The sequence below is a fragment of the Muscardinus avellanarius genome (assembly GCF_963383645.1).
Source record: "Muscardinus avellanarius genome assembly, chromosome: 2".
Classification (NCBI taxonomy): Eukaryota; Metazoa; Chordata; class Mammalia; order Rodentia; family Gliridae; genus Muscardinus; species Muscardinus avellanarius.
In genome coordinates this window covers 145,568,891-145,592,025 of record NC_137787.1, presented here as the reverse complement: position 1 = coordinate 145,592,025, position 23,135 = coordinate 145,568,891, and the positions used below count along the sequence as shown (strand labels likewise).

Sequence of the window (23,135 nt, the reverse complement as noted above, 5' to 3'; positions counted from 1 at the left end):
ATTTTACTGGAGGGAGGGTTGTAGGGTAGAGAGAATAGGAGAGGCAGAAGAGAGGGAAGAAATCTGCAGCTGGGAATGCGGCTTTTCCTGAGTTTCTGACTTAACACCTGAAATAAGGAGAGTCCATTTATGAATAAAATGAAAGTAACAGCCTATTTTAACAGTTGGTAACATTTGGCCCATTTGTGTAAAGTTATTTAGGTGATGTTCTTAAACCATTGTACATGGGTTGTTCTTATACCTTTGAATCTGATATATTTTAGTCACCTTATAGTTTTGTTTTAGTTCGTTTAATTTTAAAACCAACTTTCTTTCTGCATTACTATCCTACCTTATAGTTCTTCAGTGTTTAATTCATGTTATCTTCTGTTGGCAATCAAGAATCATGCCTAGCCGGGCATGGTGGCACACGCTTGTAATCCCTGCGCTTGGGAGGCAGAGACAGGAGGATCACGCAGGTTCAAATCCAGCTGCACTGGCATAAGAGACCCTGTTTCCAAATAAAAAAAACATAAAAATAGGTACTGGGAGTGTAGCCCAGAGGTAGAAGGTTTTTTTCCGGGAACCCCTGTACCAACAAAACAAAAGAACAATCATGCCTATACTAATCAGACTTACCCAGACAGACACAGGTGATTTCCACCTTTATTTCTAAACATTTAACATTCCAAGTCATTTGGAAGCCTGCCAGTAATAAAACGTCCACAAACAAAAATTTAGTGAGGTATAATTTTTGTTATAAAATTGATTAAGTTTATAAGTATTATAGTATTGATGGGCATTTATATTGGTACAGACCTTTTTTTTTTTTTTTCCCAGTACTGGGGATGGAACCCAGGAACATTCTACCTTCAAGCTACACCCTTAGCCCTGTATTTTATTCTTTATTTTGAAACAGGGTTTCACTGAGTTGCAAAGGGTCTCACTAAGTACCTGTGTCCGCGAACCTGTTTTAGCCTCCCAAATGCTGGGATTTCAAGTGTGTGCCACTACGCTCAGACTTGTACAGACCTTTTGATGGTCACTTATTGGTATAAACTTTTTTTTCACCCCCAATACTGGGGATTGGGGATTGAACTCAGGGGTATTCTACCTCAGAGCTATACCTCATCCCTTTATTTTGAAACAGGGTCTCACTAAGTTGCAGAGGACCTCAATAAGTAAGCTGAGGCTAGCTGTGAACCTGCAATCCTCCTGTCTCAACCTCCCAAGTACTGGGAGTACGAGCATGCGCCACCATGCCTGTTGGTACAAACGTTTTGAAAGACAATCTGGCAACATATGTGTGTATATATACTATAACATGTACAACACATGCACATTATTGCTGCCCCAAACAGAGATATAATTACATTGTTTTCTCTTACAGATCACAGCTCATTATTTTAGTTCTTGGTACTGCCATTAAAGAGGGGGACAGATAAATGTTCGGCAGAGTGAGACTGGGCTAATTAGAAACCTAGAAAAATTAATAACAATATGCTGCCTTTGACTTAGCGATACTGTCAAGTCCTAGGGATTTATCCCATGAAAGCTTTAGTTAGTAATGCAAAGATTGATAAACAATTGCAGCTTTGTTTGCTATGGAGGAAAGTTTATAGCGTTCTCATACTCCTCAGTGAAGGATGTAAGTAAATTGGGCACATTAAAATTATTTAAGACTTTTATTTTAAAATAATCTCAAGCTACAGAAAAGTTAGATGAATAGTGTAAAGAACTTTTTCTGAACCATGTGAGAATAAGTTATTGACATCATGCCCTATTAACCCCAAATACTTCAATACATAATTATATTTACACTTCTCCAAATCAGTATATTAACATAAAAAGTACTATTATCTCCGGGCGTGGTGGTGCACGCTTGTAATCCCCGGCTTGGGAGGCGGAGACAGGAGGATCGCACAGGTTCGAAACCAGCCGTCATGTTGGCTTAAGAGACCCTGTTTCCAAGTAAAACAAAGTATAAAATTGGTCTGGGAGTGTAGCCCGGAGGTAGAAGGGTTTCCAGGAACCCCAGTACCACCACCACCAAAAAAAAAAAAAGTCCTATCTAATTCTTGGACTTCATTCAAGTTTTCCTAGTTGTCATAATATTGTTTTATAACAAAAGGATCCAGTCTGGAATCTTAGGTTGCATTTTGTTTTCATGTCTATTTAGTTTCTTTCATTCAATCTAGAGCATTCTGAAGTCTTTTTCTTGACATTTATGTTATGGTTTTGGGGAAAGTGTCCCCGAGGACCCCTGTTAGGGTTGCGGACACAATTTCCCTCAAAACACACAAAAAAAGACAAAAACAGAAAAAATGTGGGTTCTTGTCCTGAGCTAAGGATAAATACACATTAGCCCAGACTCTTGCTGAAGATTTAAAGAAGTTTATTAAAAAGATAGAAATATAGAAGATAGTTACAGCCCCATGCCAGAAGATACAACATGTGGACCAGACCTTTTATACTCATGACCTCCATCTTGTTTACGTAATTTTGATGTAGTAAACGTCCCTGTAAGATACCTCCCCCCTGCCAAGATGTCTTTCACAAAGCTCAGTGCCCTCCTCCCATCCTAGCTAGACTATGTAGATCTGTCTTTAGAAAGAGGAAGTCCTAGCTCCCCTCTCCTATGGACTTGCTAATTACTTTTAGCTAAGTCACTCCAAGTTTCAATAGCTGTTTGCTTCCTGACCAAAACCAAGACCAAGTCTTTCCCCAGGTCTGCCATTTTGACACAATTATTTTTGAAATATATCTATTAATAATCAGAGCTTTCTCAAATCTTCCCAAGCCATTTCCAATACTGGTACAATTTACAGTTATTCTACAAAATTTGAGTTTGTCTGATTGTTCCTTTGTGATTGGATGTGAGTTGCATGTCCTTGGCAGGAATAACAAAGAGGGAAGTGGGTTCTTTTCTTCTAGCAAGGTCTGCATGCTTTCATTTTATTTCGATACTGGTGATGGCAACTTTGCTTAATCACTAAGTGATCATTAACCTTCTTCACTGTAAATTTACTCTTTTCACCTTTATAATTACTGCTTATCTGTGGGGTGATACTATAAATATTCCATTCCTCATTACAATTTTAATTTATTCATTATAAACTCATGAGTTCTGATTTTACTCAGTGGGTCATAATTTGTTGCCATATCATTTATTATGTTCAAATTATCCAAATTTTAGCCAGTGAGAGCTCTGTCTAGCTGGCTGTCATGCCATTTTATTTTTATTTTTTACTTTTTTGAGGTACTGGGGATTGAACCCAGGGCATTCCACATGTTAGGTAAGCACTCTACCACTGAGTCACACCTCTAGCCCCTTTTAAATTGTGAGAGAGGGTCTTGCTAGGTTGCCTAGGCTGGCCTTGAACTTGTGATCCTCCTGCCTGAGCCTGGGTAGCTGGAATTACAGGCATGTTCCACTATACCAGTCTATTTTTTATTAATGTGGCATAAAGAAACATAAATTTTGCCGGGCGTATCCCCGCGCTTGGGAGACGGAGACAGGAGGATCCCGCTGGTTCAGAGCCAGCCTCGCTGGCTTAAGAGACCCTGTTTCCACATAAAAAAGTTAAAAAATAGGTCTGGGAGTGTAGCCCGTGGGAGTGTATCCTGGAGGTAGAAGGGCTTCCAGGAACCCCAGTACCACCAAAAAAAAAAAAAAAAAAAGAAACATAAATGTTTTTTAGAGCCAGGCATGGTGTTGTATGTTTGTAATCCCAGCATTTGGTAGGCTGAGATAGGAGGATCTCAGTTCACTGACAGCCTCAGCTACTACTTAATGAGGCCCTTTACAACTCAGTGAGACCCTGTTTCAAAGTAACGAATAAAAAATGGGGCTGGGAGTGTAGCTTGGAGGTAGAATGCCCCTGGGTTTCATCCCCAGTACAAAGAAAAAATTTTTTTACCATTTAAACCACTTTGAAGTGTACAGTTCAGTAGTTTAAATCTCATGACTTATTAACATGTCCTCATCATTCTTTGAGCGCTTACTTTTTGTCAGAGAGATGTTTTAGACTCCTCTTGTACATTTCTGCCTGAGCCTTGAATCAGCCATTTCTTTGAGGAACTTCTTTTAGAAACGGTGATCTGGATCTCCAAGTGCTCATTGCTGCTCCCAGGCCTTCCCAGGGATCAGCACTAGGGAGTACATGTGTACACACACACACACACACACACACACACACACCCTTTACACCTATCTATATAGCTATACATCTAGAAAGCCTTGAATTAACACATTATCAAGTTCCTATCTGACACCATAGCCTATGTTCTATTTTTCCCCCTTTTTATATTTGTACCTCTTAAGGTGAAAACCCGAGTCTGTTTGTTCTTAGTATATTTGTTTAGGCATTTGTTGTTTGTTCAGTTCCTATCTACTCTACCTGTCTTTGGATGTTGCTCCCCCCCACCCACACGGGGCTCCCATCTTCGCTGGCCCTCCTTGCTCACTCAGGCGTCCATTCCATCTCCTCTCTAGGGATGCCTTCTTATCCAGCCAACTTCAGGTTGTCCTCCTTACAAGCATGCTCTCACTTGCTAGTTCTGACACACTTCTTGTCAAGTCACTCCTATATAAGGAGATAACCCTCTTATTCATCCTGATACCGGTAGCTTGCCTCAGGCTGATCCCTCAACCCCATAGACATCTTCAGCCCAGCCTATTCTACCGATAATGTATCTTGTTGGCCTCACCTAATAGTTTTGAGTTGAATTACTTAAGAAGCAGAGGTATGAGTAGAAATTAACAACAAAACAAAAACTGGGAGTATAGTTGAAGACTTGATTTCATTCATTCATTCATTTTTTTGTGGTAGTGGGGTTTGAACCCATGACAAATGTTCTCTACCACTGTGCTATATTATTGGGGATGGAACCCAGGAGCTTTGTACCTCCTAGCTACACTTCCAGGCCTATTTTTTGGTGTGTTTATTTTTTGAAACAGGATCTCACTGAGTTGCAAAGGGCCTCTCTAAGTCTCTGAGGTTGTCCTTGAACCTTGATCGTCCAGTCTCAGCCTTTGGAATGCTGGGATTACAAGCTTGTGCCACCATGCCCAGCCGGTTGGTTATCTTAATGGGGAAAAGAGTGAGCTTTATTGGCTATTAGTGATAGTAAAAACTCATGGCCTCACTTATTTTAGATCCAAGAAGTATTTAATTTTTTTCAATAAATATTAAAAAGTATAAGAAAAGATGGGTTTTAGTGGCACATGCCTATGATCTCAGTATTTGGGAAGCTGAGACAGGAGGATTACAGGTTTGAGGACAGCCTCAGTAATGTTGTGAGGCTCTCAATAACCTAGTAAGACCTAGTTTCAAAAATTCAAAAAATAAGCTGGGCATAGTGGTGCATGCCAGTAATCCCAGTACTTGGGAGGTTGAGCCTGGAGGAGCTCAGGTTCAAGGATAGCCTCAGCAAGTAGTGAGACTCTCAACAACCTAGTGAGACCTTGTTTCCAAATAAGAAATAAAATTGGGCTGGGGGTATAACGCTGAGGTATAATGCCTCTTGAGTTCCATCCCTAGTAACAATCACACACACACACACACACACACACACACACACACACACACACACACACACACACACACACACAAGGGCTGGGTGTGTCGCTCAGAGGTAGAATGGTAGAATACCCCTGAGTTTCAATCCCCAGTACCAATAAGTAAATAAATAGTAAATAAAGTGAGTGTTAGAGAAGGGAAAGACAAGTGACTAATATGTTTAAAAAGAAAGAGAAGTAAATCTGGAGTCTGAAGAAGCAGCTGTGGGGTGTTGAAATGGAATCATGAGTAAAGGAAGAAACACAGCATTATGAGAAAAAGATGCGGCGTGGCCCAGGTGTTTATGTCATTAACGTCTGACGATACTGCTGTGTTGTACAACAGTCGAAGTTTGTCATTTTGACCACAGGCCATCATGCAAAGGGTATATTATAGTTACAGGTAGGACCACAAAAGGTCACATATACTTAATACATTTCATGTGGAGGTAAGGGAATATTTGTCATTCTTTTGAAGTAAATTTCAAGTTTTCAAGGATTACCTTTTTTTTCCCTAGAAAATTAACTCATCCAGAACTCATCAATTTTCTTATCATTCCAGTTAAGATGGTGTTATAATTATATATGTGAAAATGAAGTTATCCTCTCCTCCTGTGTTCCTTAATTGCATCTGGGTGATTTTCCAGGTATTCAGACTGGAAATGTCAACATGATCTTTAATTCATCCCTTTTCCTTTGCTGCCCACTTTTGATCATTTCCTCTCCTCAGCTCTTTTCTACCAGCTTAATGACCTACAGTGAACTTCCTTATACCCCACAGGTAGCTGTTTCAAGCCTTCATTGCTTTTCATGTGGGTTTAGTGTTTGCTTCCATCCTTGTAGTAAACATTATGGGAGTATCTTTGCAACATTTCCTTTGCTTTGTCTCAACTTCTTAAAGTTAACTCAATTAAATGTTTCTAGATGCCAAGTCAGTAGTGACAGGGAAGAGACTGTGGGGGATTGTTGTCAAGCTGAACTGGGGGCCAGCTGTTGTCAGATCTTCCAGTCTTGTAAGAGAAGCTGGAAATTCATATTTTTATGTGAAATCTTAAAATGTTCTTATTACCTCTTTTTCTAACAAAGATTATCATTGCATTTTAATATGCAATAGAAGATTGAGCCCATAATAAACAAGTCAGTTTAAGAATCTGGACCCCTTAATCTGGCCCAAAGGATTCTATCCCTTGACCCCAGGATGCCACTCTTTTGTTAGAGTGTACTAGATACTAGAAACATTTGTGATGTTTCCTTGACCTTTTCTCCTAGCCTAGAATGCTTCCATATTGGCCTCATCCCTCACTCAATTCATTCTTTCCTGTATTTCTAGCCTGCATTTCCATGACAGTATGTTGTACCACTGTCATAAAATTTTATTGTTTTAACAGTATATAAATTATCTTAGTGATAATTGTTCACAAATGAGACTTGTTTTCACTAAATGGGGTCTCTGTGAGCGCAAAGCACCATGTCTGTTATAGTGAACTCATTAATGACAATATGTGATTGGCTGAGCAATTGAAGGCAAGTGGAACTAAGCTGGGTGTTATGGAGAAACAGTTTTGTAACTAGTCTTCATATCTCTAGTCACCCTGAGTCCATTCTACACATATTTTCCAGCACAAGTTTGCTGGAACATCTTTCTACTTGTTATTTTTATTTATTTTTTTTGGTGGTACTGGGGTTCCTGAAAACCCTTCTACCTCCGGGCTACACTCCCAGACCTATTTTAGACTTTTTTTTTTTTTTTTTAATTTGGGAACAGGATCTCAAGCCAGAGAGGCTGGCTTCAAACCTGTGCAATCCTCTCCCGTCTCTTCCTCCCAAGCGTGGGGATTACAAGCGTGCGCCACCACGCCCGGCCCTTGTTACTCATTTATAAAATAGTATCTGTGGCTCTTCAGTGCTTAAAGAATAAAGTCTGTGCTTTGTATTGTGATACCTAAGATTTCTTTTTGTTTGTCTCATCTCATTTCTTATTTTGTTCTATTTATTATATATTCATTTATTTTTGTGGCTTTGTTTTTGGGGATTGAACCCAGGCCCTGGGACACAGTAAGCACGTGCTCTGCCACTGGGCCACACTTTTATTTTGCCTCTCCATTTGAGCCAAATCTGATCACTCATGGTGGTCAGATTCTCCAGTGGCTCTGTGAGCTATTCACTTCTGATACTACATTTCCCCATATCAGCTTTTTTCAGTCTTAGAGTACTTCAAGGATCAGCTCAGAGCTACCTTTGCAGAACCATTCCTTAAGTCTTAAAATGGAAGCAATAATGTTCTCCTATCTGATCCTGGCGCAGCATGGGTCTCTTTAAGTAAATATTAAAATCTATGTCTTTTACTGTCTGGGACAGGGACCTTATTCTCAGAACTTTGTGTATAGTAGCTAAATACTTGTTTTTGTTCTTTAAAGCTAGGTTGTTTATATATAGGATGTATATTAATTTTATATTTATAAAATCTTTAAAAATGTGTAATTCAGATATATAGAAAATAGTGAGGAAAGATGTTTATCACTACCGGAATGTTAACAGTGAAGTTTTGGTTATTTTAAAACTTTCTGGCTTGTCTGCATTAAAAATATTTATATGCTGGGCATGGAGGGACACACTTGTAATCCCAGCATTCTGGAGGTTGAGACTGGAGGATCATGGTTCAAGGACAGCCTCAGCTACTTAGCGAGGCTCTGCAACTCAGTAAGACCCTGTTTCAAAATAAAGAATTAAAAAATAGGGCAGGGGGTGTAGCTCAGAGGTAGAATGCCCCGGGTTCCATCCCCAGATCCGCCAAAAAAAAAAAAAAAAAAAAAAAAAAAATATATATATATATATATATATATATATATATATATATATATATAATAATGGGTATATTAGCTGGGCATGGTTTCGCATGCTTGTAATCCCGGCATTTGGGAGGCTGAGATGGGAGGATCGCAGTTCATGAACAACCTCAGCTACTTAGTGAGGCCCTTTGCAACTCATTGAGACCCTGTTTCAAAATAAAGAATAAAAAATAGGGTTGGGGTATAGATTGGAGGTAGAATGTCCCTGGGTTTCATCCATACTACCACAAAAGCAAAACAACAATATAATGGGCATATATTATTTTATAATGAAAAATTTCTTATAACTTAAAAAATTGTTAAATTTAATTTTAAGATTTAGGTAAATGGAATTTTCATGTAGGCAAATAGTAAAATTTGCTTAAGGTAGGTACCATGTAGATATAATAATAAATATGCATTCACATGTTGCTAAGAGCTAAAAATATTCAGAAACAAAGATAAGAATTATAATAAAATCATTATTTGATCAAAATATAATTAGAACATTATAATAGTGATGTGATGCAAATTTATACTATGTATAAAATAATCACATGGGATTAATGCTACTTTGTTTTTTCCTATAGGGTTATATGTATTTGGGGGGAGCCAAGGATAAATATTCATCCCTATAAATGTAATATTTTATATAAATATGAAGTAGCATTATTTATTTTAGCTCTGAATTTACATTTGAAGGTGATATGAAATCTAATTTAAAGTGTTTTCTTTCCTTTTAGGAATCAAGGACGGACTGAGGTAAGGTTATTTATATGATATTTTTATTTAAAATATGGGATTATTTTATTCTTCACTAATAAAGAGAGTGTTGTTTGCATTCTGGAAAACTCCATATCAGCCAAGTGGCCAGGAACATGCAGAGATAAAAATACTACCCTTGTATGAATGAATGGACTCTCCTAGTAGTTCATTTTCAACAGTTTTTTCTTTGACTAAATATCTCCTCTCTCAGTAATGTGAGACTGTATTATTGCAGTAATATTTTAGCATTACTTCATTGTGGCAAAGGTATTTGATTCAGTATTGAGGATTTTTTATTTTGACCCCTTGGGACTAGTTTATAATGTATAGTACCTATCACATAGGAGAGATATTTAATATGTATTTCATGATCTTCCTATGTAGTTGGGAGGTCAGAACTTTTATGTTTATAAGTCTCTAATGCAAAGGAGTACCTATTGTCTTTTTATTCCAAACCTTGTTGTTTTTGTTAAAATATTAAAAAATAGAGGATACCATGTACTCATACAGTGGCCATTCAGACAAAAAAAAAAAAAAATCCTCTTTTGATGAGTGTTTAAGCATCTCAGAGTAAATAGCTCACTTTTTACCCTTTTTAGTATAATCTATTTCTTAATATTGTTGAAATATTCAGTTATCCAGCAAATGCTGTTTTTCTTCTGTGTGCCAGACATGTTGCTGGATCTTAAAAATGTAAAGGTGAAAAGACATAATCCATTGACCTCAGAAATCCTAGGAAAAAGTAATTTCCTTCCTGTTTTGGAAAGTTTTTCAGCTTTAGACCAGAGAACATTTGAAAGCTGTCTTTTATTATGGTGATAGATGAAACCTTTCATCCTGATAGCTGGGAATAGATTCCCAGACTACATATTAGGGATTATTTGATGAAGTTTTTAAAAAAATGTTTAATGAGTAGGAGAAGACTTTTTTTTTAAAGTATTTGACTTATTATCAAACTTTCTGTGTAGGTATTTTGAATATCAATATTTATGGTAATAAGCTCTGGTTGCTGTGTCTATTAGGTGTCATTTACTTTGAATGAGGAGCTCGCAAATATTCATGATATTGGCGGAAAACCAGCTTCTGTCAGCGCTCCTAGAGAACATCCATTTGTCTTGCAAAGTGTTGGAGGACAGACATTAACAGTATTTACTGAGAGCTCATCAGGTAAGTGGGAATTAAATTATGCAATGTGATTCCTGTGTATCTGTACATTTTTCTCTGTCAACATACACTCTTACATGCTTTTTTAGAGGTCATTACCAAGGTTGTTCCACTTATCATTCTATCTCTTTTTCTCAAATCATACTGCGTCTCTGCTCAATATTTTCTTGTGATTAGTGAAATTTTGGCCATTACTTGAGAAGGGTATAATTTCAATTTGGATGTAAACATATAGAACAAAGCAGATGGAAGAATGGTGAATCAAGCTGCCATCTAACATGCTGAAAGAACAACATCCTGAGTTTTGCAAAGATAAGGTCTTCCTTGTTTATTTTGGTTAATTGATATTCAGCAAGTATAAATTTTACTTAAAATATTGCTTAGTATAGTGAATATTTTACTGAAGCACTTGTATGCTTTGTATACTAAGAAAGCCTTTTATTGCATAAAGATGAATTGGTATTGGCTTTGAAGAAGTTCTGTGTATAGTTTTAACAGCTGTGAGATATTATAATAGTTTAATAAATCAGGAGCAGTTATTTCAGTTTGTGAATTAAATACAGAGGGAAATTTTGCCACATAGGTTTAGCATGTTTACTTTCATTGTTTCTTGTTTTTATTTTTCATTGAGTTTAGAATATTACCATTAAAGCATCAGGTATATCTCAAGCATAAGAAATTATAGTATGTTAAAGTAATAGTATGTTATAGGAAGCTATAAGAAATTATAGTGTATTAAGAACATTATTTTTTTAATCCCACCCCGTGGGAGGTTGAGACAGGTTAAAGGCCAGCTTCAGTGGGTTAGTGAGGCCCTTAACAACTTAATGAGACCTGTTGCAAAATTTAAAAAGTAGGGCTGGGAGTATAGGTCAGAGGTGGAACACCCAGGTTTATATCCTCAGTACCACAAAAGAAAAAAGAAATAAAGAAAAGAGAAAGACATCATTTTTTTAAAGAAGGAAATGTCATCGGACAAAATTTTTGTGTTAATTTGAGTTAACCAATAGCTGCAAAATTGATCTAGAAAATTAGTTTATTTTCCTTGATACAGAATCTTAACAGAATGGTCAATCATAACCTTTTGAGAATATGGTCTAAAATAAAGGATTAGTGTCACTTCATTATTTTGATGCTGTAATCATTTGTAGTATAGTGCTGTAGGAAGCAGAATGTGTTAAAATACAGTATGTACACGCATGCATTTTAATGCTGGAGAAGATTCAATCGTGCAACAACTATTATACGCGGCATTGTTGAGGGAATAGTACAAGTACATCCAAGGTGTTTGGTAGATGAGCTTTAATAAGACTTGTTAAACCTGTGAGGTGTTCTCTGCTTTTGTGATTATCACTGGGCAGAAGACTTATGCAACCAAGATAGTAAAAAGGAGGCTGAGTGTGCATAAAAGTTTGCGGTAGGGAAACTTGAACTTCTTTTTAGAAAAAAGCATCCTACTTAAGTTTTTTGCATCTTATTAGTGACTAATTTTTCCAAAACATGAGTTTTTTTGTTGTTTGTTTTGTTTTGTTTTGTTTTGTTTTTGGTGGTACTGGGGTTCCTGGAAACCCTTCTGCTTCCAGGCTACACTCTCAAAACTATTTTATACTTTTTATTTGGAAACAGGGTCTCCTAAGCCAGTGCGGCTGGCTTCAAACCTGCGCTATCCTCCTGTCTCTGCCTCCCAAGCACAGGGATTACAAGCGTGCGCCACCATGCCCGGCGATTAAAACATGAGTTTTAATAGGAACTTACTTAAAAGGCCATGATTTAGAAAGCTTAACATGTGTTATCTTTAAAATTTATTTCCATTTTTATCTAAACTTTTACATTTTGAACATTGTGTGTCCCCACCTAGTTCTGATTACTTTTTTGATTATACTTCTGAGTATGGTTTAAGAAGGATTATTTTGTCTGGGTATGGAAAAGGATCAAGACTATCATCCTATTCTGGAGTTTAGACAGGACGTTCTTGCTTTCTAGAATCAAAATTTTTTACTTCTTTATTTCTGTTTTCCCATCTTTGTTTCTGAACTCTCTTTGTACCTTTCTGTACTATAATTTACTCATTTGTGAAATGAGGATAGTAATTACTTACATTTGTATTAAATGAGTATATTTAAGATACTTAGAACAATGCTAGAACATGGTGAATGTTCAATAAATATTAGTTGTTATTACTATCGCTGATTTTTGCCTCTTACTTTTAAACATTTTTCAAATTGATTTTTTTAAGGCATGTGTAGGCATTTTGACTCAGTCTGGGTGTGTATCATTTGAGTAGGGATTTTTATATTGTGTTGTTTGATTGCTTGGATGACTGAGAAAAAAAATCTCTGAGGTTGTTAACAGCTTATCTCCTCCTCTGTGGAGTCTTATGTATTTGTTATTTCTAGTCATTAAAGCTGTAAAGGTATAGCAGGGGCTCTGTGACTTCCATGACACATTTAAAATGCTAGATGTATGTTTATATACATTCTTTTCTACGGGTCAGGACCATATCTTTCAGTGGCATCTCGTAAAGGTCTTTGACCCAGAAAAGCTACAAAGACATGACTCTAGCATTGCCTTGATTAGTCATGAGCCTGCCAAAGTATTGGTGACTAAGCCATTTTACAGGGAGTAAGCTGTTTATTTTACATTGAAATATAAATGAGGTAGCCATTATTTTGAATATTTTTACATTTTCTCCCAAGTGTAGAACTTCCCCTACTCTAAAATTTGCTTTTCTAGACTTATTTCTTTTTAATAGTGCACAGGCCTATAAGAGACAGATTGTTTTTAAAGAAAAAAAACCTCATTTGAGCTCAGTATGTTTAGAGTCTTAATTTTAATAACTTCTGTTAATATAGTTTGGCTGGTTTTTGAGAGATTTCCTCTAGTGCATTCTTCTAATGGTTGAATTCTGCATATTTGAGTATCTTTGGGAGGGATGGAAATAGAGTGTAATATGCTTTATAATACTTTTCCCCTTGAAGAAATCAGTCTGCATATGATTATCATTTTATGAAGCAAATTAATTTGTTTCTAGTTGAGTATTTCTGTCTGTGAGAATATGCTTCAGTTTCTAGGCTGTTTGGGGTTAGCCCTTCTTTCTTTTCTTCATTTTATCTGTGAAATCCAAAAGATTTGTTTCTGTATTAAATATCTGATGGGGATCTATATTATTTATTGTCCCTCTCTCTGTAGAAAGGCCTCATGTGTTTCTTCATTATTTCCCCTCCCCGCCTTGGGTATTAAATTTAGTATTTTTACCTACTATTTACTAGTGATTGTATATGTATTTTCTGTTATTTTTGTCTTAATAGAAATAGCGTCCCTATTTCTATTCAGACTTAGGTTTTATTCCTTATAATTGCCAATTCTTGAGAAAAGTGTTCATTCATCAGTTTAACACATTTTTGCTGTCAAGCCTTCTGCTAGAATTAGGACCAGATTTCTGTCCAGTGGGGCAGCCAGTATGTGAAAAAATAATTGTTACAGTAAGTGTTCAAATGGGGTTATTTACAAAGAGGAAGAAGAGTGCATGTTTTGCTTGAAGGAACTGGGAAGGGCTTCAAAGGTGAAGAAATATGGGCTGGACCTTCAAGTATAAGAGAAATATACATAAATAGGAAGGGAAAGCAAAAATTCATGTTTTTAGCCTTCAAGTATCCTATTCTTCATTTTGCTTTTTCCTGCCTGTCACTCACTGTCAATGTCTGTCTACAACATTAAATAATTTAGCTAGATCAAAGCAGAAATGCTCAGTTGTGGATGTCATGGTCTAGTCTGGAGATGAAGAAAGTTTGAACTGGTGCAATGGTAGAAAAGAGTGATCATGTTCAAAAGATAACAGAAGCAATTTTGACAGCCCTTGGTGATGAAGTGAGAGAATTGGAAGAGTAAGAAGTTTAGAGTGGCTTCTCAGCCTTTGGCACGAGCATCTGGATGGATGGTCAGACATTACTGAGTTGGGAAATATTGGAAGAAATAGGCTGGCTGAGAGCTGATAGAGAAGCAGGGTGACGTTTTTGCTCTCAGTTGTCATTTTCTTTGAGTCTCTTGTAGCAGTTCATTAATTCAACAAATTGATATTTCTGCCTGCCTCTTGCAGGCCTTCTTTTACACTTGAGATTCTTTAGTGAGCAAAAGTCTCAGCCTTTGTGATGCTTGCATTTTATTAGCAAAGGAAACAACAACAATGAACATAAGTAAATGACATGCAGGCTAGAGGGTGTGAAATTCTCTGGGAAAAGAAGTGGCAAGTGAGATTAGAAGTACTAGATGAGAGGTGGGCTTGGTGGCACATGCTTGTAATCCCAGTACATGGGAGGCTGAGACAGGAGGATCACAGGTTTGAGGCCAGCCTCAGCTACTTAGTGAGACCCTCCTTCAAAATAAAGAATAAAAGATAGGGCTGGGTGTGTAGCTTGGAGGTAGAATATCCTTGTGTTCAATTCCCAGTGCCACAAAAAAAAAAAAAAAAAAAAGAAAGAGAAGGAGGAGGAGGAGGAGGAGGAGGAGGAGAAGGAAAAATAATAATAATAGATGAGGAAAGGACTTGAATTTTCAGGTAGTTTGGTCAGGGTGGGCCTCATTGAGAATGTGGGACTTTTGAAGGGTCTTGAAGGAGGCAGAAGTGTTGGTTGTGCGCCGGGCATGGTGGCGCACAGTTATGATACCAACATTTGGGAGGCTGAGACAGGATGATCACAGTTTGCTGGCAGCCTCAGCTACTTAGTGAGGCCCTTAGTAACCTAGCGAGACCCTGTTTTGAAATAAAGAATTAAAAATAGGGCTGAGGGTGTAGCTAGGAGTTAGAATGCAATCCCTAGTACAGCTAAAAAAATAGAGTTGGCTGTATGAGGTTAGTTAGCCAGCTGGGACTTTTCAAGGCAGAGAGGGAATGGTAATGACAGATGCCCTAGGGTGGGAGCAAGCCTCGCAGGTTCTACAAGTAGCAAGAAAGTGTGAGTGGAGTGGATGAGCTAGGGGAAGAGTAGAAGGCTGCTAGACCAGAGCGAAGGGAATTGAGGATTGGGATATTTTATTCTTAGTGAAATGGGATGCTGTTTAACAGGAGCAGAATAGCAATATGATCTGATTTATATTTTAAAGGTTCACTCTGATAACTTGAGTAGAGACAGTGGGAGGGTTGGGAAGAGTAGAAGCAGGAGGCCATTATAGGGGAGAGTTGACAGAAGCTTGGACCAGAGTGGCAGCACTGGCAAAGGTCTAATTTCTCATTTCATGTCCAACCCTGTATTTTTAGTTACCTTAGTGGGCAGTTCATTTGGATTTTTATCACCTGAAACTCAGAAATTCATTTCTCCATTCCTTATTCTTCTTACATTCATATTTCTGTCTTTTCTTCTTTTCGTAGTCCCCTCTTATTCTTTCTTTTAGTCATTGTCTTTGGTCATCTCTGCGGTGGATCCCATTTAATCCAAAGCAGTGCTCTGGAAACTCCACCCACCATCTCCACCCCTTTCTAGTCTCATCTGCTCGAAACCCAGGCCTTTTCCAGAGCTTCTTGCATTGTGGCCCCTGCTTTTCCCCTTGCTTTTTTTGTCTAGGGATTTTTCGGCATTTTATAGTCATACTTACCTTTCCCTTTACTGATTTGGCCTTTGTTGACTTCCTTCATCTGGGATCATATGGCAGTACGATTTGTTTTACTCATTTTGTTCCTTAATTAAATGTTGTGAGCAGGAGATGGGTCTCATGCTTATCTCCATAGCGCCTGGTACAGAGTGGATGGGTTAGAGTCATTTCCTCCTAAGAACTACTAGTAGTCTTAGGGTATTTTTTAGGATGGCTCTTAAGTGAGATAGCTTGTTAGTGACTCACAAGGATGACTCTTCTCCCTTGAAAGTTAGCAGTGTTTTTCCTAAGATACTTGAGGTCCCAAATTGATATAAAACTTCTTTGTTCCCACTTTATTTTTGCTCATTACATTTCTGTTTTAGCACAGACTTTTTTTTTTTTTTTTTTTTTTTTACTATTTCTTTGCTAATCAGATTACTTCAGACTGTGTATAGTGACATTTGGTTAGCCACTCTACACATCATAAGATGTATTCCCCAGATAATGTAGCAGCTGAGATAATTGGTAGTGGCCTGCCATGCTTACTTTCAAGCTTTATTTTGGTAGCATATACCAGCACAGGTATGCATTTTCTGTATTTGTGGGAATAGCATATCAGTGTATGGTTGTTTTTCTTTGTTGTTGTTTTTGCAATACCAGGGATGGAACCCAGGGGCATTCTGTCTCCATGTTACATACCCAGCACTATTTTTTATTCTTTATTTTTAAACAGGGTCTCACTGAGTAGCACAGGGCCCCACTAAGTAGCTGGGGCTGTCTGCAAACTGCGATCCTCCTTTCTCAGCCTCCTGAATGCTGGGATTACAAGCGTGCGCCACCACACTGGGCCCTATTTTTTTTATTTATTTTGAAACAAGGTCTCACTAAATTGCAGAGGGCCTCATTAAGTAGCTGAGGCTATCTGTGAACCTGGGATCCTCCTGTGTCAGCCTCCCAAGTACTGGGATTATAAATTTATGCCTCCTCTTCAACCCCCTGTCTCAGTCTCCCAAGTATTATAGGTATGCACCACCATGCCCTTCCATAAATGATGTTTTTATGAAGAAAACTTTTTCCAAAGGAACAAATGGGTAAAGTGGTATTTTATAGATCTTTCTTATCAATATCTAGCTTAAAAAATAAACTAGAGTTTAATTTCTACTCTTGTACTTTGCCTATTGTGATATGTTTTGGTTGAAGCATCTGAAGAAAACCTATATTATAAACACATAGTTGGAAAAGGGAGAATTAGCTCTTCAAGTGGTAAACCATCAGTGTAGTTTTTATACTCTTTATATTAAAATTCACTTGTCTGCCGGGTGTGGTGGCGCATGCTTGTAATCCCCGCGCTTGGGAGGTAGAAACGAGGATCGCGCAGGTTTGAAGCCAGCCTTGCTGGCTTAAGAGACCCTGTTTCCAAATAAAAAGTATAAAATAGGTCTGGGAGTATAGCCCAGAGGTAGAAGGGCTTCCAGGAACCCCAGTACCACCAAAAAACAATAAAATAAAATAAAAAAATTCACTTGTCTGTCTAGCACTTGCAATGAATCTTTTACACATGTGTGATTTTGTAATATGCATCCCTCATATAGAAAGGTTACATCTTATTATGACAAATACTTTCAGTAGTTTTGAGAGGATGGACATTGTTCATTCAATTTTGAAAAAATGCTTTTCACATGTCTGAGTCTGGATAACTGTAGTTTGTCAGTTATTCTTTAACAATTATCCTTCATGAAAGAAGCAGCCAGCACAGGTCACAGCTCAGTCACAGAGGTGCTGTTTTTTTTTTTAAGCAGCCATCTTATCTTGATACCCAGTAGAAATGTGTTATGTGGACATCCCATTTGATGTCACATAATGTTAAAGGACATGTACTCTAGCATTGAAGACATTTTTTTTTTTCTGTCCAAGAGCATTTTGAAGTGAAATAAACTTTTTTCACTTACTGCAGGTATGAGATGGTAAAGAAAAGTGATTCAGTTGTTACCACACCTTGATTTTTGGTAGTGCCACCAGTCTTTACCTACCATTGCTTTTGCACCATCAGTGCAAACATCAGCACAGTGAAGAAGGCATTTAATTTTTTTTTTTCTTTGAGGGTTTGGGGATGGAACCCAGGGGCATTTGACCTCTGAGCTACACCCTCTGCCCCATTTTTTAAAAATTATTTTTATTTTGAAACAGGGTCTCACTAAGTTGCAGAGGGCCTCACTCAGTAGCTGAGGTTGTCCGCTAACCACGATCCTCCAATCTCAGCCTTGAATGCTGGGATTACAAGCGTGCGCCACCACGTCCGGCTTAAATATTTTAATAAGAATAGTTTTGACTTTATGGATGCCCAAATAATCTTGACCTCCAGGAATCTGGATATCAACTTTGAGGAATGCTAATTTAGTGTACTTAAATTAGCAAAGATTGCAACTTGAATTAAAAGACACCTCCTCCCTCCAGTGCATCTTAGGGCAGCATCGTTCATAGCAGTGAGCTGCATGCCTGTTTCAGTGTGTGATGTTGGTATTAAGAGCACAGTACATATGTTTACACTGAATTTGAAACACAGTTAAACAATTTTCTTGACATGTTTATTTTATTATCTTTTTTGGGGGGTTGTGGGGTGGCACAGGAGACTGAACCAGCATTCTGCCCCTGAGTTATACTCCCCATTCCTTTTTATTTTGAAACAGGGTCTTGCTAAGGGCCTCAAACTTGTAATTTTCCCGTCTCAGCCTCCCAAGCACTGGGATAATGCCACCATGACCAGCTTAAAGTGTTTATACTTCTGTCAGTGTATAGCTTGCCCTTATATATATTATCTCTTCAGTTCTCCTCTCAACCTTATGAGTGAGGGGCTTTGAGAGCTTTTATGCAAACAAGAGAACATCTAAGTAGGTGACAGAAATGCTGCTATGGCCGTCTGGGTTGGTTCCTGCTTCCGAGCTGTGTGGTGGCCTCAGGTTGTCTGTCTTTTCCTTGGTGCTCCACTGGGCGGCCATCTCCACGCCCATCCACCTTAGCAACGGCACTAGCTTTCTCTCTCTCCCAGTGTGTTACCTGCAAAGGCTCCTCCAGAAGGAAGAAAGCTCTGCTTTTACTTACTTCTTTGAGTAACAGTCATGCCAGTGAACATTTGGCATACCAGTTTTAACAATCTTACATTCATGAGGAAGAAAAAAACTGAAATAAAAATGTTTAGTGTTGTGTATATTTCCTGAACTGCCACCAAGGTTTGTGGCTCACTACTGAGGTTCAGTTTGGGATTTTGCTGCCAATTCCCTGAGCCATGTTTATTTTCTGAAAAACTAAGCCTAAAAGCAGCAAATGTTCCTTTATTTGGTGGCTGGAAAGAGAGTAAAAGGAAGGTTTTTACTCTTCATATTCAAGTATGTGTGCATAAATCTGAAGTTGGTTAATACTGTAGCTTTAATAACCTGAGGATGAGGGTGAGAAAGATTAAAAGAAGAAAGTGGAATGTAATATTAAGGAATGATATTTGGAATCACAAAATCATTAACACAGGATTTAATCCATGTTTCTTATGATGAAATAGTTCAATCCTTCAGAAAAGTGTAGAGCAGGTATAACCTGACGTTTGTTGTACTATTTTAAGGCTATAAAACATTTTAGATAAAACTGACATTTCATTTTTCTTCTTCTTGGTCCCACTCCTCCCCGCCCCCACCTCATTTTCCAGAGGTGTAACTATTGTCCTCGAATTGGGGTGTATAGTTGTGGCTCACTGTCTGCAGTTGTCTAAAACAAAACCCTTGCAGTTTAACTAGAGAAAATCAACACAACTTTTTGAAAATGAGTCACAGCCTCCAAGATTTTGGCACTTATGGAAGTCCAGTGTTTATACTTCCATAATAGAGATTTTTAAATGTATAGTATATCTTGACCAGCCTTATTTTCCCTTGTGTGCATGTGCGTGTGCGTGCGTGCGTGCGTGCGTGCGTGTGTGTGTGTGTGTTTGCTTGCTGGGAATTGAACCCAAGGCATTATACCTCTGAGCCCTAGTCCTATTTTATATTTTTATTTGGAAACAGGGTCTCACTAAGTTGCTGAAGCTTGCTTTAAATCTGAGCTCCTCCTGTCTCAGCCTCTCAAGTACTGATATAAGAGGTGTACACCACCATGTCCAGTTAGTAAATGAGTTTTTAAATTTTTCTGGAATTTTAATATAACTTGGGTGACCAAAAGTAATTATCAGAGCCAGGCGTAGTGGAACAAGCTTGTAAGCATTCAGGAGGCTGAGACTGGAGGATTCCTGGATTTGCAGTTCGCGGACAGCCTCAGCTACTTAGCAAGGCCCTTCACAATTCATTGAGACCCTGTTTCAAAAATAAAGAGAGTAAAAACTAGGCCTGAGGGTGTAGCTTGGAGGTACAATGCCCCTGGGTTCCATCCCCAGTACTGGAAAAAAAAAATTATCAATAGGAAACCTAAAAGTCTAGTCCCATGTTTTCTAGTGAAATGCCAAATGATGAATTGAAGGATGAAAGATGTTTGAATACTGTGTTAACTTTGCCACCTTGGCTTTTTTTATTTTTGGTAGAGTATTAGTATATATCTATTGTTATAATCATACTGGCAGTGTTTTGAATATAAATTATATAATATTTAGAATACTTTTTCCAGAAGACCTGATTTATTTATTCATTACTATGAATGAATTAATGTACCTGAACTTCCATTTTCAGTACTCATGAATTCTACTTCAATTTTGTGGCTTAAAAATCTTTTAAATTTGGGGTTGTGAATTCTATTAAATAAGTTACTTTAGTTTGGGCTTCTGTTATCTGTATATTTTGTTAAGAATTTTTATAGGGAATATAAAAATATTAGTTATTTTTTATTATATGTTGTATTTGCCTATTCTCAGAACTCTATAATGCTCATATTTGATCATACTTATCCATTTTCTGTTTGTTAAGACAATCGGGAAGAATTTAGAAAATTTTTGTCACACCTAAGGGGAATATCAGGCTATACAAATATGCTTTTCATGTTTCTCTTTTAATTTTCTATATAGTTTATAAAGTTGGTTCTTTGTTTTGATTCATATATACTTAAATTTTCAGGAAGAGCTTGATATATATATATATGTATGTATGTGTATATATATATATGTATACACACACACACACACACACACACACACCAAGCTCAGCAGAGTAAAACTGGTTTAAAGTGCAAATTGAGCTGAGTTGTATAGGTCTGTAATCCCAGTTCTTGGGAGACTGAGATAGGATCAAAAGTTCTCAGCCAGCCTCAACAACTTTGTGAGACTGTTTGGGGGGGTGGGGAATAGGGCTTATTGTATATCTTAGAGGTAGAATGCCCCTGGGTGTAATCCTGAGTGCCACCAAAAAAGGGTGGGGGGGATGAAAATTGTTTACTTGAAGTGTTGAAATAAAGTCATTGGTATAATTTTAAGTTTTATTAAAAATATCTCATTTTCTTTGTTATTTTCAAGTAACATTAATGTGTGTGTGTGTGTGTGTGTGTGTGTGTGTGTGTGTGTGTGTGTGTTAAGTACTGGGTTTCATTCAGGGCCATTCTACCTCCAAGCTACACCCTGGTCCTATTTTTAGTCCTTTTATTTTTTGAAACAGGGTCTCACTGAGGGTCTCACTGAGTTGCGAAGGGCCTCGCTAAGTAGCTGAGGCTGTCCAAGAACACGATCCTCCGGTCTTTACCTCCTGAGTGCTGGGATTGCAAGTGTGGGCCACCGTGCCCAGCTAACACTTGCCTTTTTTTTTTTTTTTAAGCCTTATTCAGACTTACGTTGTACACAGGCATCGGGCCTTCTTTAGTTCTTTCAGAGAAAGTATATTCTTATATCAAATTTTAAAATAAATAGCATATGGCTGATTTTTCTTTGCAATGTTGCTTTTTATTACAGAAACAGAAGACAGTTTATTTGGTTATCTTTGTATTTTTATCTCTTAGCTATATAGTCTGTTGAAACAATGGTAGCATAGTATAGTAATTCATTTGAGAAAAAATAGGGCTTTAAAATTGGTTTATTATTTTAAAAAGCAATATGTATTCTTTATTTTTAGAGAATAAAAACAGCATGGAAAACTTTCAAGTTAAAAAAAAAAAGTAGCAGTTCTTTTCTCCAGCCTATTCGACCCAATTTTGTTTTGCTTTGCCCAGTGCTGTCCAAAAGTTGACCTGACAAAAAGTTATGTCACAGCCTAACAGGAAGAATTATCAAGATGGATACGTTTGAATTATACTTTTTTTTATGGTACTAGAAATTAAACCCAGGGTCATTTACTGAGCTACATCCTAAACCCTATTTTATATTTTTATTTTGAAACAGTCTTACTAAGTTGCAGAAAGCCTTGCTTAATTGCTGGTGCTGTAACAAACCTGCCATCTTCCTGTCTCAGTAGATGTATACCATCTTATCTTGCTTGCATTATATTTTTTATTACAATAGCTGTGATGAACAGTATCTTGTACTATTTTACCTCTTTATAACTATTTTGTTTGAAAGAATTGAAATTTTTTAAAAGTGTGGAATATAAATTTTATGATGCTAGCCGGGCGTGGTGGCACACGGTTGTAATCCCCATGCTTGGGAGGCAGAGACAGGAGGATTGCGCAGGTTCAAAGCCAGCTGCGCGCGCTCCCTTAGGAGACCCTGTTTCCAAATAAAAATGTAAAAATAGGTCTGGGACTGTAGCCTGGAGATAGAAGGGCTTCCAGGAACCCCAGTGAATTATGATGCTTAATTTTTAATTTTTTTTATTTTTACAGTACTGGGGATGGAACCCAGCGGCATTCTACCTTCAGGTGACACCCTCAGCCCTATTTTTTATTTTTATTTTGAAACTGAGTCTCACTGAGTAGCCGAGTCTGTCTGCGAACCTGGATCCTTCTGTCTCAGCCTCCCAAATGCTGTGATTACAAGCTTGCCCCACCATGCCCGGCTCATGTTTATTTTTTATTAAGCAATACTTTTATTTATTTGTTATTAAGTAATATATAGGCACCCTATTTAGCACTTATCTTCCATACAGTGAGTACTTATACATGAGTTTTCATTTGTTTTGTACAACAAGCCTATGCAATAGGTAGAATTGTTATTTTATTTTCTTGTTAGTGAGATAAGACTTACATGGGCTGTAACTTGACCAATATCATGCAGTCTATAAGACTATGCCTTTCATCATCATACTAGTGGTTTTTAGGGTATGGGCATAAAATCAATTTTGTGGGTTATAGGCAATGTTTTTTTTTTTTTTTTTAAGAAATAG

At 37.5% G+C, this 23,135-nt stretch overlaps 1 protein-coding gene across 3 annotated transcripts in view; it reads left to right on the top strand.

Annotated features, from left to right (window-relative positions):
• GTF2F2 (general transcription factor IIF subunit 2) overlaps positions 1-23,135 on the top strand; it is a gene marked incomplete at both ends in the record, with an annotated part of 160,100 nt that overhangs the window by 22,619 nt on the left and 114,346 nt on the right. Inside the window, 2 exons of one of the 3 annotated variants that reach the window (XM_080688803.1) lie at positions 9,111-9,129; positions 10,155-10,299. The exons of 1 other annotated variant lie outside the window; for it this stretch is intronic. In XM_080688803.1, coding sequence (XP_080544929.1) covers positions 9,111-9,129; positions 10,155-10,299 — 164 coding nt within the window. The remainder of the gene's footprint in view (positions 1-9,110; positions 9,130-10,154; positions 10,300-23,135) is intronic. One more of the 3 variants, XM_080688804.1, reaches the window with a different exon arrangement.